Here is a 16505-nt window from a genome sequence, read left to right on the forward strand (position 1 = left end):
AACCTACTACCATCCTTGAAAGCTCTTCACTTCCTTACAGATGCAAAACAGGCCGGCGTGGCATTAGATCCCTAATGCTGCTAGTGGCTGCAATGCATTTGCACTCTGAATCGCTATGATTAAGATGAAGAGTGCAAATGTTTAAGACCACCTGCTTGATCATGTTCAAAGCGAGTATCAGAATGGGGGAAAAAGGCGACTGAACGTGGTGTGCTTGTTGGTGCTAGACAGGCTGGTCTGAGTATTTCAGAAACTGCTGATCTACTGAGATCTTCCCACACAAGCATCTCTAGGGTTTACAGAGAATGGTCTGAAAAGAGAAAACAGCCAGCGAGCGGCAGTTCTCTGGCCAGATTAGCTCTGAGAAGAACGGCCAGACTGCTGGTAACAGGAACTCAAATAAGCCAAGCCATGTCGATGCACAACGTGCCAACCCTTGAAGCAGATGAGCTACAGCAGTAGAGGACCACACTGGGTGCCACCACTCTCAACTAAAAACAGCAAACTGAGGCTACGATTTGCACTAGCTCAGTCACGATTTCTGCTGTTTGGTGTAAACAACATGAAAGCATTGATCCATTGTATCATTGGTTCGGGCTGCTGGTGTAATAGTGTGGGTGATGTTTTTTTGGCACACTTTTTTTAAAACGATGGTGAATCCACTATACCCAGATGGCCTCCACAGTCACCAGATCTCAATCCAATAGGTGGAACGGGACATGATGCATGACGGATGTGCAGTGGACAAATCTGCTGCAACTATGCGATGGTGTCATATGGACCAAACTCCCTGAGGAATGTTTCCATCACCTTGTTGAATCTATGCCACAAATCATCATAAATAAAGGCAGTTCTGAAAGCAAAGGGGAGTTCAACCTACTACTGGCAATAGATACCTAATAAAATGGTCTTTAAGGTAGAAAAGAACACATTGAAATGAACTGGAATTTTCCTTAACACGGAAGCTAAGCAATGACTCTCCTCATGAACACTAATGGATTTGACCATTACAGCGGTTACTAATATGAGTTTCAGCTTATACTGCAGGAAGTGGTTTCTTTCACTGTGGTATAATATACACACAATATACACAAGCTACAGATACTCTCTAAGAGTCTGCTTTTGATTCTTGAAAATCCATTAGGTTAATTGTTCTCTATATGGCCCCTGAATGATATCAAACATATGATATTAATAATATCTTAATTTAGTAAAAATGTTTCATAAACAGCCTATCAGCAGTAGCAGGCTGTCTCTTTGTGTTGGAGTGTGTAACCGAAATGCGGCTCTCTCCTCAACCTCCTGCAGCCCAGAGGAGAGACTTCCCCTTCGCGGAGATTAGGATTATAGCCATACTAAGTCTGATTGAACACCGGAGAACAGCTCTTTCTGCATGTGTGTGTGACTGTGAGGATGGGCTTTTTTGTACACGACCGCTTCCCCGCGTACGTGAGAACACAGAAAGAGAGCGAGGTCCTAAAATCCGAGCATATAAATGCCAGTGTGTACGTGAGGAGAACTCTTTGGTAATTGAGAATCTGCGCGAGATTATACATGTCTGAATCAGTCAGCGTGCATAAAAAGGTGAGGTGTAATGTTTGTGTACGTGTGCATGTACACTTACGCCACGGTTGTTCAGAGCGCAGTAGGAAAACATCTGTATGAACACAGATAGTGAGTTTTGAACTTGTGCTTTGTGTGTGTGTGTCATGACTTACCCATGGAATCTGCATTTAAAATCAATTTTAGTGTTTAGTGTGAAGTATGGAGTGTGGAGGATATACGTTTGTGCTCACGTGTGTGAAGTAAATGCGCCTGTAAGCAGGAGAAGGTAAAATATCTCTGCGTATGTGTGTGTGTAACTCAGTGAAAGAGCTGCAGGTTTGTGACAAACGGCAAAAGATTAGGAGGGAGCAGGGAGGATTTAAGTTACCAACCACTATTGCAGGAAAATGTTCCCATTGCACTGAAATTCAACACATTCCAGAAGAGCAGAGCCTTGAGTGAGGAACTGATTAAAAAGTATTTAAGCAATTCTGTGAGTCAGAACCTGTTTGCAAATTCCAGTAATTATTATATTTCAACACATTGTGTTGGATGTTTGCATTTTCAGTAACGCTGAAACATTGCCATGGCTGAGAGCTGTCCAACCTTTTGTTGGGGCACTTGACTGCTGGCTGATTACCTGGGGATGAGTGTTTCACCTTCACGGTAGCCATTGAAAAGAGAGAAGGCTGGACATAGAGCGTCCTAATGGCCCTAAACCTCAAGGCCTATCACAGCTGGACGACTCAGAAATCCAACTTCTAGTTTTAACAGGTTGTCAATTGCCGAGTAGAGTATATACAAGAGGAATTATGTGCTACTGAGGCCCATTTAGCATTCAATAAATACTAGAATTATCAAAAATTCAGCAATGAAATAGGATCTGCATTGCATCCTTTGGAGGCTACAGCATGATTATATAATGCCTCTGTTTTAACGGCTTCATCGGCTGTAATTTTTGTTCAGTGATTACAAACAAAGTGGGTAAAATCAGCTTCCTTTTCTACAGTAAGTAGCTACTTATGTAACCACTTGTTCCATTATACTCTAGTTAGCTGGACAAACTAAAATCTAGCAAGTCTAAAAACATCTTAGTTACTGAGAAAAATTAAAAACAAAATTCTTTAAAATCTGTGTTTTGCTCTCATCACAGCACCACATACTGTTGAGCATGTAGCAGCATGTAATGGACACTGTTTGAAAAGTTGGACATTTTAGACCAAAAATAATGACAAATTAAATGAAACTGAGAAACATATGTTCACTTAAATTGTACATCATATTGTAAATATGTAGTCAAGTGTCTAACTATTTGTTTTTCTTTTAAAGCCTCATTTCCACCAATAAGCTCAGGTGTAAATAGCAGGTTGACACTGGAGGTTATCATTGTTATTGGCAAGTTTAACCAGCTAACTGCTTCAGACAAAATGTAGTCCTCAACAGCTCAGTGCACAACAACAGCTTTCTTGAGACCAGAAAAATAGTCAACACTGCCTTCTATCACAGAAGGAAGCTACTCTGAAACTCCGAAACTACTCTGCAGTGTCAACATGTTGCAAATAATGAAAACAGATTCCTGGGTGGATAATGATGACATTTCCATATCTATTTAACATTTAAGTAGTAATTTACAGGTATTCACGCATCACATTGTTCCGATGGTTTATTACTGTGTGTGTATGTAGCTTGTGAAAGTGCATTATTGTGAGGGGCTATGCAGATATTTTGTGCTGTGAGCTTTGGGTGCTCTAATTGTATGAACTTTCGTACGATCCCTTGCACCATGCACACACATGCCTTCTTGCTAAATAGATACTAGGTATAGTAGATAAAACAGGATACTTCTATGTATGTGTCCACTTGGGAAACATTAGAGCCTTGAGGCAAAACTGCTTCTTGTCCTCCTAAATACACAGAGTTTATGTCAAAAAGGTAATCAGCATATATATAAACTCGTTGACTGAGCACAAACTCCTACGCATTTCAATTTCGACTGATAAATTCAGCATACTGCCCATTCCCACAACACTAATTTTCTCACAACATGTGTTCACATGTGGGTTTTCCCTGAAAGATGTTAGGATTTCATTAATTTGGTTATGAATAGCACTAACCTCCAGTGACTGCAAATGAAAATTAGCCTATATGGCTAAATCTAGCAAATTTACATGATGGACCTAAGTGCACGTGTTAATATTTAAACCTTTTCCTTCTTAAATAGAATAAACATAATGGAAATCAACTGTTATGCCAGATGCTTTGCATTAAAAATGTAATATCGCCTTTCCTGTCTTGGCTGGTTTAATATGTAGAGCTACATCGATTTAATTAAATACTTCTTTTCCTGACTTCACATTGTATGAGTTATTGTTGTGAGTACAGGTTATATCTCTCCAGCACTAGTGGTTATGTATTTTCTCTCTGCCGTTTTTTTGAATACCAACATTTGCAATCATGTAACAGCGACTTTTTCAAAAACTCATCCACCCCATGATTCAGTAGGTTGTAGAGCCACTTTCAGTAATAACTTGGAGAAACTGTTTTCTGATTTTCTGTATCAGTCTCTCAGATCATTGTGGAGGAATTGTAGCCCCCTCTTATTTACAGTGTTGCTTCAGTTCATTAAGGTTTGCAGGCGTTGATTTTAACGCACAGCTATCTTAAGGTCCGACCACAGCACTTCATGCTGAAGCCTGGGTCAATGAAACACCATGATTTTTTTCTTTATCAGACATTCTGCTGTAGTGTTGCTGGGATCATCGTCCTGTGGCATCAACTAATCTGAGTCAAATTTTAGATATCGGCCTCACATTTGACTCTGCAATACTTTGTTGTTCAAAGGAGTTCACGGTTTACTTAGTGGCTAAACATCTCCACTTTGGTCTTGTCTGTCCATTGTTGTCAGATACAACTTTGCAAACTTAACCCATGCTGACATGTGGGTGGGGGTTTTTGGGATTATTGTGTTTTCTTTCTTCCAGGCAACCCTTCCTAAACAAGTCATTCTTATTCAGTGTCTTTTCTAATTGTACCATCATAAACTTTAACATTTACTGAGATTTTTTTGCAGATTTTCTGAGCATCGCACAACACGAGATTAAAGTGAATTTGGCTGGCATTGTGTTAACATACACATGAATGCTCCAGGCTAGCAAAATGACAAAACATATACTTTTACAGAGGTGCTCAGACTGTAAGGGTGTACTTTTTTTTTTTTACATTACTCTGTATGAGTACTCAAAGTATTTTTTTCCAGCATTAGAGAATAAAACCAAAGTGCATGGAGGATATTTAAACTATCCATTATATTTTATATAATCAGAAACGATCAACTCTCCTGCAGTACATCTGTAGAGAAAACATGAATCTTGACAAATATAGCTGTACAATGTGGAGCACAGATGTCCAATCTGAGAACACACTTTACAAGAAATACCACAAAATGTAAGGAACTATGTTATCTTCATTCTGCTACATCTGGAGCCTGGTTCTAGCTCACAAAGCTGGAAAATTGTTGGAGAGATAGAGAAGGAGGGGGAAAGGGTTGTTGTGTACATGCAGTGAAGTGCATGTGTGTATATGTGTGTACTCTCTCATTGCATGAGTGCTATAGGAAATATATTAATAAAACAACTCAATGTGTGGCAGCGATTGCGCCTGGCTACTATAAAAGAGGACTCTTTCTCTCTCATTCACTGAGTTGCACAAAAAGGTGTGACATCATCGGGGACACACAAGAGTTTCTACTAACAAGAGACTAAAATAGACCATGACGCCTCTCTGTCTCTCCCCCTCCCTCTGGTAAAATATCTTCTTGTTGTTTATCTTTCTCCCTTTCTTTCCTCATTTGTCTCATTCATTTTCCATTTCAACCATTTCAACATTTCACGATACCCAATTTCTCCTCTTTACAACAATCAGTACCACCTTTCTGTTTTTAACCCTTTTTCTTTTGGTTTATAAAAGACAGGGTTAGAGTTGGATCGATATCCAATTATAACATTACTGCAGAGATATAAACATGCAAGCTAATATTGTACTTACTGTAAACATGAGCTGGCATCCTCCCAGTATGTAATCCAGAAAAGTGTAGTCCCTTGTAATCTAGAGACACGGGAAAAAAGCAAGAAATCAGGAAAATAAGTGTGCAAGTGAGAACTGATCTGCTGAAGATCAGATCTATAGATGAAATTATATTTTCTATCATTCACCATTAAGTTTGCTGCAAACATAAACACAGACATTATTCTTTTTAAATTTTTTAAGCAAACCTGACATATGTTTTTCGTGACATAATGTGCAACCAGAAGAGCACCACTTATCTTGTTTGAGCACTCCAATTACAATGAATATTTAGCATGGATTTTACCGTCATTAGTCTAATCCCTGCTGCCAGCCAACAAATATAATTACTATATTAGCCATTTTCTTCATGCGCTGTGCCCTATGTGTGTCTCTGTACAAAGGCTTGTTCATGATTGTGTGTAAGAAAAAAAAAGATGGAAAGAAGGAAAGGAATCAATTATGAAAGCTTGTCATTGCACGCACACAGCTTTAATGTTATTCCAACAGGCATCTAAAGACTCCATGGTTCAGCTTAATGTGTCCTCTGTGGGGCTCTGAGCCATCGTACTAATTAGCTATTCAAGTGGAGTTATGAACGCCCAGTTAGAAGTGCGTCAGTTGATCAAAACTGAAATTCACTGAGTCGAGTGTTAAGATGGATCATTAAGACGTGATGAGAGGCCGGATAATTTATTTGATTTGCTACTGTAGGTGAGTTATTTTTGTTGCTCCTGCTTAGACTGCTAATGGATCAAACTTCTTGAGCTAATATTTAACCCTTGTGTGGTGTTCGTATTTTTGTTACTCAGCCAGTGTTCATGGGTCTGGTGGACCCGCTAGAGTTTTGGCTTTCCAAATTAACACTATCAAACAATTTTATGTTAAATTACTCAACAGATGTTTACTTCATCCCAATTACAAGACATATGAACAGCAAACATGGTTAATTTTTTCCCTTTACCTTTGTTAGATCACATTTATGAATTTATGTGCTTCTCGTTTTTCTTTTATATAAAATGTTATAAATAAATCAGTTATAATCAAGTGGAGTGAGTGGAAAGACACAACACATTTACACGTGAAAAAATAATTAATTGTTTAATTTTTCTTTTGAAAAAAACTGAACACGGGTCTCACAGACCCGAACACCATACAAGGGTTAAAACAAAAGTTTGATATACCAGTGGTATTATCAAACTTTACTCAATTGTGCTGCTGAATTCATTGTGAAATATCTGTGTTGCTCTGTGTGGACGGGTTTAGTTCATTACTGCAGGAATTACTGCAGAACTTTCCGGTGAAGCCTCATGGTTCACTTATAAATCCTGGCGCAAAGATATGCAAGGTGGTTCGCACAAAATATCAGAAAGTTAAAGTATACAAGCGGCTGGTAAAGATGTAGCAGCTAAATGGAGAGCATTTCCTTCCGAAGCTGGAGCAACTAAAACACAAATAAGTGGAACTGTAGAAAAACATCACTGCTCTGTTTCTTCTGCCCCCTTCCTAAAAACTTTTCAGGGGACTTTAACTGTTTGTTAACACAAATTTCAATCATCAACACGGTAGCGATCTAGTGCATGTGGCCATGCAGAAGTTCAAAGTGAGCATCGATGTGCAGCTGACAAAGATTCAGCAGCTGTGTGAAGCCATCATGTCACCATGGACCAGCATCTCTGAGCAATGTTCCCAGCAGCTTGTATGCTATGAAGAATTAAGGCAGTTATAAAGGCAACAAGGGGCTCCGAACCACGACTAGCAAAATTTACTTAATAACAGTAACAATCACAGTGTTTTATTTTATTAAAGTTTTTTTTATCTACTATAAACTTAGCACCTGTATAAGAGCTATAAGCTTTCAGTTAAAACCAACATTAAACCATATGGAAACATCAGAACATGACAACTAATAATGATGAATGCTTAAGCATGTAAAACCAAAACATTGCTTTCATTCTTTTAAAATATCACTCAATTTCCTGACTGAGTACAGATTCCCCAGTTTACAACAAAGCTGTATATGCCAGGTAATCTAAAAATATTGATCTGATTTTAGATTTGGAAACACGTTTGATATGTGAAGCCACAAGTTGAATGTGTCGGTGACAGCAGTAAGAAAAAGAATACATCTACTGCAATTCTACTAAATTTATATGCAACCGAAGATTAAGATTGCTAAGAAACCTCCATCCGTCCTCACCTTGCAGGACTTGACAATGATAACTCCAGAATTTTTATAATTCTTCTTCTTTTTCTGTTTCTTGGGATTAATGCAGTCAAACTCCACCTGCAGATACAGGAACGGGTAAGAGGAAATGAAAGGAATTAAAATGAATGTGTCACTATCAGTAACAGAGGAGTGGGTTTAGCAGGGACAATACAAGGAGAGGAAAAGCTGAGATGACAGCAGAGTTGAAAAGAGTTGGTGTGAAATGGGAAAATGATCAGAGAGGCAGACGATCGAAAGACTGCGACTTGGATTCACAGCTTCCCCATAATGATGAGAGCAGGTTCACCTTGACTGTCAAACTATAGTGATATAGTACCATTAATACAGTGAAAATGAAAACAATACAGTGTTAAAAAACAGAAAGATTTAATTTTATGTGATGCTGTTGAAAGAAAAGTGAAGGACAGGATGGCTGCTAATACTGTAAGTCACACAGACACACTCTTAGGTGGCAATGTCTGATCAAAACAGACATTTTAGTCAGTCAGCGATTCATATGACAGGTAACTCTAAATGCCTTGTCATGTTACTAAGGCTCGGCTAAGGGATATTTTACATCTCAAAAGCACTTCTCTTTTTATCCATTCCATTCTCGCTCTCGCTCTGCTTACACCCCCCCACCTCTCCATCCTGCCTCTTATCTTTATTTCCTTGCTATTTCCCCCACCCAACATCATTACCACACATGATGAGACTCAGTGGGAGAACAAGTCATGAGGCCGCTTTGGCACATGCATGCATGCAGTTTCACTAGCAACACACACGCGCGCGCACACACAGACCTGCTAATGAATGACCTACGTTCTTATCAGTGCATCATACATCTTTGACAGATCAGGAACTCACATGCGAAAAGAATAAATCTCAATAAAATTAGAAACAATACCAATGTATAAATGAATGCTTCTCAACTATAAATCAAGCCACAACAGGCAGAAATACAGACATGTGGTAAGAAATGAATTATAGCACTTCACATTACAAGTTAACACTTGGGCTCATAAGTTGATATCAGTTGATAAATATCATGAAATTACCAAAGTAAAACCCAATCACAAGTTTGTTACCGTGTCGCATAAGACAAAGTCTAACCTAAGATATACCCATGTGTACTCTTACTACCAAGCAATTGCACAGTTATAAGTCTAGTAATTACATTGTATTTACTTAAATAATGTCTCTTTATTATTATCTAATTACCCTACTACTAAACTCTGTACACACTGGAAACGATTCACTAGTTGCACACTGCTGTACGATGCCTGGTTGCTTGTAGACATTCCAAGTTCTGGTTGCTTAGATGACCCTCTAATGTGTTCACATCCAGGTCATATGTCATATATACAGGTCCTGTCTAGAAATTGCGTCAAGTTTATCTTGGGCCCTGCCCACTTTTGATCACCAGCTTTTATTTCGCCCGTATTGGCTCAAAGTCGCTGAATGTGATTCACTTTCTTTAGTTTCTTGTTGCAATGTTGGCCCAATTGCTTCCAGTGTGTACACAGCTTGACACTGCATTACAAAAGGATTCAAATGCTTAAACTCATTAGCTTTAATTTTATGTATGCTGCACGTACTGCCTTCCTGGCTTGCACACCTATTTGTTAGCATTTCTGCGGCCCACCCTGCATCCCCCTACTCTCGCCTCTTTCATATGTGTAACAGCGATATCCTAAACCTGGGAGGCACCGCTTATCCTGAATAAGCTCTTTCTCGAGCCGCAACCTCTGACCTAGATCATTTTCTTCTCATGAGCCTGTCACCTTTATTATCAATAAACAGTGTTAAATCATGTTTGAGTTGTGTTATCTGCTAGCGAATAGCATGCTAACATGCCACCTGCTAAAATGGAGCCACAAGCACAATCATGTCAGTGTTTTACCTCCACTGAGTTCTGGGCTTCACTCATCTTTGCAACTGTGGTCTGAAACTCTCCAATGAAGTCATGTCCTCCATCATTATCGTAGTCATAACACAGCACCTGTAATTGTGCAGAATGCATCACATCATGCTAGTCTTTTCTTTCACATGGGCAGCTTATAAATAAAAGTGGAAACTCAAGCGGTTATGTGGTTTCTGGTATCTGTGTCCTACTTTCACTTCTGTACTGACTCTTCACTTCCTTTTTAATTTTTTTCAAGTTTGACATTCTAGCCAAAGGACACGATAAAATTATTTTTTATTTTTTTCACAGTGGATCTCACCTGTTAGATTCAGTGAAGATTACATTAGATACTAAACATGTCTTCTAATAGAGAAAGTAAAAATTCTTACTACTAACCTTGATGCTTCTGTCCACGTCTCCATTGCACAAAGAAATGAGAGGCACGGTAAAAGGTTTCCACACTGGATCTAAAGTGTTCTTTATGACCTGAAGTCACAGACACAAAAATAGGCAGCGGAGCAGATGTATGATGCAATTACCTGAACTTATGTCTGTAATTAAAGTTGTACCACTTTGTGTGAGGCCAAGTTTAGCTGAAAATGACAGTGAACGATAATAACAGTCAGATGAAGGTAAGTTTAACCTCTGCTAATGACTCACCTCTGTCCTGTGCACAAGCATCCATTTACCATCTTCTCCCTGTTTGTGAAACTCCAGGTAAGGGTCTGACTTCCCAAAGAAGTCCTGCACAAACAAACACACGGTGAATTTGCCCTCATGTCTTTTTTTGTCTGTTTACATCTCTTATCTCTTTCACAAAACTGCAACCACTAACCACTGTATGACAACTGCAAAACTACAGGTGATTTCTAAAAAAAAAAGTTTCTTCGAACACTTAAAAGATCAGATTGATTAATTAATTCACTGGAGTTTTAACTACAGCATACAGCAGGTACACAGCTTGAGCTTGAATCCTACTCACAGTTATGATGTTTCTGAGTTGCAGTATATCAAAGCTGCTTAAACGGCGATATTTAATATGTAACAATTTTATAATATCAACAATTTTAAAAATTGTCCTTCAATCGGAAATAACACCACATGATAGTGTTTAAAAGGTACATATGTGTACTGTAGTACACAGTGCATTGTACCATAGGCCAAAACACCTTGTAATGTTACATAAAGGTAGCACCTATTATGGCAGCTGAGTCATTGTGCGCACTTACTTTTTAATATTTCAGGGTTTAGAAACATGTTGCTGTTACAAACCCACCGGATACTTCAAACCCCTTTCCATACCTGTTTTAACATCCCAGAATCACTAGCATCATACACAATACACACAATACACTTTCAGTTCAATCATGCCCGCAGTACATATGGCCCAAATGTGCGTTTCCTGTAAATGTTGTTTGTCCTGGTTCCTGGTTTCACCCAGTGATTTTAGTCTGATATAAACAGGCTTTGGGAATGTAATTTTTCCTTAATGTGGTTTCAAACAAAGTGTTGTTAGGGACAATTTTATTGAATAAATTTCTTTGAAAAATTATTTTTGTCATAGTCTTTGTTATCAGCGACCTTATGCAGTAAGGTTTAATTGACACTGGGAGATTATACAGTGTTTTTTTTGTTTTTTATTTTACTATAATCTTATGATATTTATACTAAACTAAAACTAAACTGAAATCAAAAGAATTTAAATGTCGAAATTATGACTGAAGCCATTTTATGCTTTAGTCAAAAGGCTACGACTAGAACTAAATCAAAATTATCTGCCAATACTAAATGCTGCAGGAATGACTGTTGGAGGTTGCAGTTGTTTCAGCAAACATCCCAAAATACATATTTAATGTGTCAAAACAACAGTTTTAATTCCAGCTACCCCAGCACCTGATAGCCTGTTGTTTGGCAGACAAAGGTGAAGACTATGAAAGCATTTAAATCTCGTCTGTGTGGGCTGTATTTGTGTGACCTAAAGTGGTATGCATGCTCAAATATATCTGAGTGTGTGTGTATGTGTGTGTTTGGATTTGTACCCTGAGTGTGTGTACGTGTGTGAGCATGCGGGGGTCTAACTGCCTACCTTCTTATCCAGTTTACGCCCACTCAGGGTCAAAGTGATGATTCTGTTGTCAGACAACTCCTGCGCTGTTATCTAAAATAAGAGCACCGCACAACATTAGCGGCAGCAGAAGCACTCACAAATATTAACATTTACATCAACAACAGCAACAGGAACCGTTGGCAAACACGGTAACGGCAGCAGCCTCGATGACATCAAGATCAGCGACTGTAGCCATACCGTTCACGTAAACATCACAGACAACAGCAAGTTTAGGTGACACAGCACAGTGTGCATTTTTTACATTTGTCTTGTAACTCATTAAGTGCATTGAGACATTGACACCTTTCAATCAGGTGCATGGCCAGGTCACCAGGTTAGTGACTTCCATATATTCCTTATACAGCACTATTAGATTGCTGACTACCCTTTAAACAGATCCTCAGAGGGTCTGAGGGCTGTTTATGATGGCGGTCATGCTCTGAGTCTCTTACTTCTAATTAGATCTGGGGGCAACATGGCGACCCGTCACACCCCAGTTTAAGGAAAATACTAACGCTAATAAGCTTGGGGTGTCTTTACTTAATTTATTTAAACCAACATAACTGACGATCCAACGGGAACTTACCCTTAAATAATCTGGTCTCTTCTCGGGACCATTCCTATTTTATTTTTGTAAATAAAGTTTTTAAAAAACAAATAAGTTCATAATATTCATAATATTCAGTTCATAGTTCATAATATTTTCTTTTAAGAGACAGTAGACATTCTTACTGTAATGGATCCTTTGCCAGCTTGCTTCCCATTGGCTAAGATCAGGGGTCTGTGAAGTTTCTTATTGGACACAATCTATTGGATCAGGACAACAATTATTTATTTTTGAAATTGAGCAAAAATCCACTTTAAAATACAGTCTGCATCTAATTGTAAGAATAAATTCCATCTAGTTCAGTTTATCCTATCACTTCTTCTCTAGACTATACCTGTAGTTATAAAGAATATACTTCAAACCAAAGAAGAAGAAATCATTCAGTACCACTCCCAGTGTGCAAACAAATGCTCCCAGGAAGTCGTGCTCGTCGAGCTGTGTGGCACACTTGTCTTCATCGAACATGGCAAAGCGAAGTTTCTGGATTTCTTCAAAGTGGTAGTCCACCTGGAACTTCACCCCAAACACTGGATTCAAGTTGTTCACAGCTGTTTCAGTGCGTCCCAGCTAAAGGTCAAGAAACAAGGAGAGAAAAATGCTGTAAAAATTAAATAATTCCACTATTGTCCCTTTTAACGATTCACAAGCGTGTCATAGTCCTGGTCCTGAACTATCGAGCTCTGTCCAGCGCTTGTTTTTAATTGATCATGACCTAGGTTATTCCTTCCTCAACAGAATGCTCTTGTGTCCTGTTGTCAGGTCTTCATCTCTCTGCTAAGTTGGTTTCTATTTTATTTTGGCAGTCCTCTGTGTTTTATCCTTAGTTTTACTTCCTTTGTTTTGTTATACCTCATTAGCCTCACCTCTTGTACCCAGTTGTTCCCTGTTATCCTGATTAGTCTTAGTGTGTCAGTTTGTAGAAAGAGCTTTGGTTGTCCTTTGTTGTGATATCTGTTATGATTTCCTGTGTGTCCTCTACCAGTTCGAGTCTTGAGTTTGGACCTTTTTTCCTTGTTCCTGTGTTTTGGATTGCTTTCTACCACCATTAACAAAGAGCTTTTTTTAATCCTGCCTGTAGAGTCTGGTTTTGTGTAGACACTACATTACCAAAATAGCTGCTCACCTGCATCTAACAGTCTCAAAGTCACCACAAAATCTAAGCTCCGTCCCTTCCAGCAAAACACAAGTGGCTAGTTTTTCCCTTGGTTTTCTGTCCATGTTCCTTAAACAAGACTTGAATGCCAAAATAATAGGTTAAAGTAACTGTGACTCTTCTGTTGTGGAAAACTGCAAGACTGGGTAGAATCTGCAATCTTGCAACATGTGGCAATTTATACGGAAGGTTTGTAAATTCTTAATGAAAGCTTAAAAGACTAAAAATAAATGACTAGAAACATAATAATGAATTGAATTATTAGTATGAATACATGTAAATACTATCATACATAATCATCAATTTAACTTTTGAGTATTTAGTTGCAAAAGTTTAAATTATTAAAATTAAAATTAAAATTGGATTTTATTTTGGAATTTTACAAAGCTGCAAAAAACAAACAAGTTTTTATATAGTATAAAAATATTACTGTTTGTGTTTACAAAAAGCAAAGCATGTACATGCATACAGTATGCAATTTAATAAAGTGATACTGATATGTATCTGGCAACTGTAACGCACCAAACGACTGTAAAATAGTTTGAGTCGCTACATATGCGTGTCTGTGTTTCTCCAATCTTTTTTACTCTAGAAATTCCAAGAGAATGATGTGTAGTCTTAACATTAGTTTTGACACACACTTCTCTAAAAACATTTAATACTGAATGCATTAAACAAGAATCAGCCTCGGGCAACTCTTCAGCATCCCTGATTGTGACACCAGCATGTCGTAAAGTCTGTGGCGCCCACTCGAAGCCAGGATTCCCCCCGATAACAAGATGCAGCTAAAAAAACAAAACAAACTTGGCCAGTGATGATCAAATCTGTGGGAGTGTGTTAGACAGAGACCCAACAATGTGCCTCCTACCTGCCATCCCCAGAATTACTATAGATTCCTATAAATATTAAACCTTTGTCTGACGTTGGGTTGATAAAGAACAGCAGATTTATCTGAACTTTTAAAGTAGCCTGCTGCGGTGGTTTGTAGTAAATGTATCCTTAAACCAAAACAAAGTCCTAAAAAGCTGCAGCCGTCTGACAGCACTTTATCCAATTTAAGGGCCCTTTCCCCTAAAGCCATTGTTTTTGATGTTTCTCAATGCGCTGTGTTCTCATGGCCCCAGAGAGCAGTCCAGACAGCAGACAGATAAGAGGGTGTGGGTGCCTGAAAAGAGTGCTGTGAGAGTCATGTTCTTTGCTCTGACTCTTCTAAACCAGGTAGTTGACTGGCTCATCCCACTACTCTCCAGCCTGACTCACCCACGACACGTACAATCATTAAACGAGGTCACATATACTCAGCCTGTCACCACTGAATATAAAAGGCCTTAAAAAAGTTCAGCTCATTCCTATAACGGAGACGGGAGGGATGAAATGCAAACCACTGGATGTCTAGAATTTCAATCTGGAGAATTTAAATTAAACTAACTGAACTTTGATACACACCAAAAAAGTGAAATTCTTTTTGAAAGGAAAACTCTTATTGATGATCTCCAAACCTATGGGACCTTTGGTGTCAAACACAAAGCCCAGGGGCCAAAATCAGCCTCCAATAACTCCAATCTGTCTCACTGAACGGATTTTGAAAATGTGAAGGAGGGCGTAAATTTTACACTTGTACAGTAGACGTATTTTCATAGGCTAATCTGTTCAATAATTGTATGCTGTTGTAATGCTGCTCCTTTGACATAAAGAGTCAGATACCATCACATATTTGATTTGGCAGTTTTAAACCAGATACCCCTCCTGATACAACCCAAAAGGGGATTTGTGTCTCTAGCTGGAACTCAAACAGTGACCTTTAGTTTGCCAAGCAAATATGTCAACCATCAAACTATGGAGCCATCACTATTGCCCTATAGTGTCTAAGACCAGCCAAACATCGAACAGTTTTTTTCTTGAGCCCATTTCCCAACATCTAACACTTTTATTCATAGTAACATTTACTGAAGGCACATCTAGACAGTTTATTAACCTTAAACGAATCTCCAATTCTGCAGAATCCTGGTATATTTTCTATTCACCAGTCTTTACTCAAAAACCCCTGCAGCAAACAGCAGTACCGCCATCTATTACTTAGCTGTTCTTATGCAAGTGGTTGCATACGATCTTCCAATGTTCATATATATTGTATATACTCCTTTCACTATTCTTGTTTGCTATTTATTCCTGATGTCTTTACTATTTACATTTTATTTATATTTATATTTTATTTTAATTCTGTCCAGTACATGTACAATAACAATAAAGGGCTATTCTATTCTATTCTATTCTATAAAATGTACCTTTCTCGTGCCTCTGTGAATGCTTTTATCTAAGATACATTTCTCTCTGACTGTAGGTAATGATATTAGTACAGAACTGAGATACTCCAGCAGGAAAAAGGTTTTAACTTCACCCTGCTACCGGTGCTTGCAGCACTTATCCATCTGTCTGACTCATGGGAAGGGAGAAGTGGAGAATGGCTGCACTTCGTAGCTTAAAAACTCAAATTATTGGGACATCACAGCACGCCAGCAGGCTAAAATCTCATAGCAGTGCCTCTGTGGATTTGATCCTGGTTCACTGAGCTTTAGAAATGAATCAGATCCCTCTGGCGCTTCATGCCTCCTTTCGTTTCTTATCTGTTTATGTTTACTACTAGATAAAAAAGAAAAACAACAATACAGGTCACTGAGATTACTTCAGATAGAGGCACTGCCCGCTGCAGGAAAAATTAAGCTGTAGAACTGCAGCTGGAGGAAACAGGTACAGGAAGAAAAGTACAGGTACTGATAGGGTTATGATAGATAAATAAATAGACTTTTAACAAAACAAATGCAATGGATGTGCATCCCGCAGCTTAATTTATAGTGAGTTAAAGGAATTTAGAAGCAATCTGTTATAAGTGTTCGTGCCTTAGATTTGAGCGGACAC

General features: G+C 38.5%; 1 protein-coding gene across 1 annotated transcript in view; it reads right to left on the reverse strand.

Annotated features, from left to right (window-relative positions):
* Window positions 1-16505, reverse strand: part of cpne2 (copine II) — a 54442-nt gene that overhangs the window by 25764 nt on the left and 12173 nt on the right. The window contains exons 3-10 of the mRNA XM_026172976.2: window positions 12824-13003; window positions 12562-12636; window positions 11809-11880; window positions 10383-10466; window positions 10119-10208; window positions 9720-9818; window positions 7808-7894; window positions 5590-5649 (exon numbers count right to left, since the gene is read on the reverse strand). Of these exons, the coding sequence (XP_026028761.1) occupies window positions 5590-5649; window positions 7808-7894; window positions 9720-9818; window positions 10119-10208; window positions 10383-10466; window positions 11809-11880; window positions 12562-12636; window positions 12824-13003 (747 nt within the window). The remainder of the gene's footprint in view (window positions 1-5589; window positions 5650-7807; window positions 7895-9719; window positions 9819-10118; window positions 10209-10382; window positions 10467-11808; window positions 11881-12561; window positions 12637-12823; window positions 13004-16505) is intronic.

Source organism: Astatotilapia calliptera, chromosome 7, assembly GCF_964374335.1.
Source record: "Astatotilapia calliptera chromosome 7, fAstCal68.1, whole genome shotgun sequence".
Lineage (NCBI taxonomy): Eukaryota > Metazoa > Chordata > Actinopteri > Cichliformes > Cichlidae > Astatotilapia > Astatotilapia calliptera.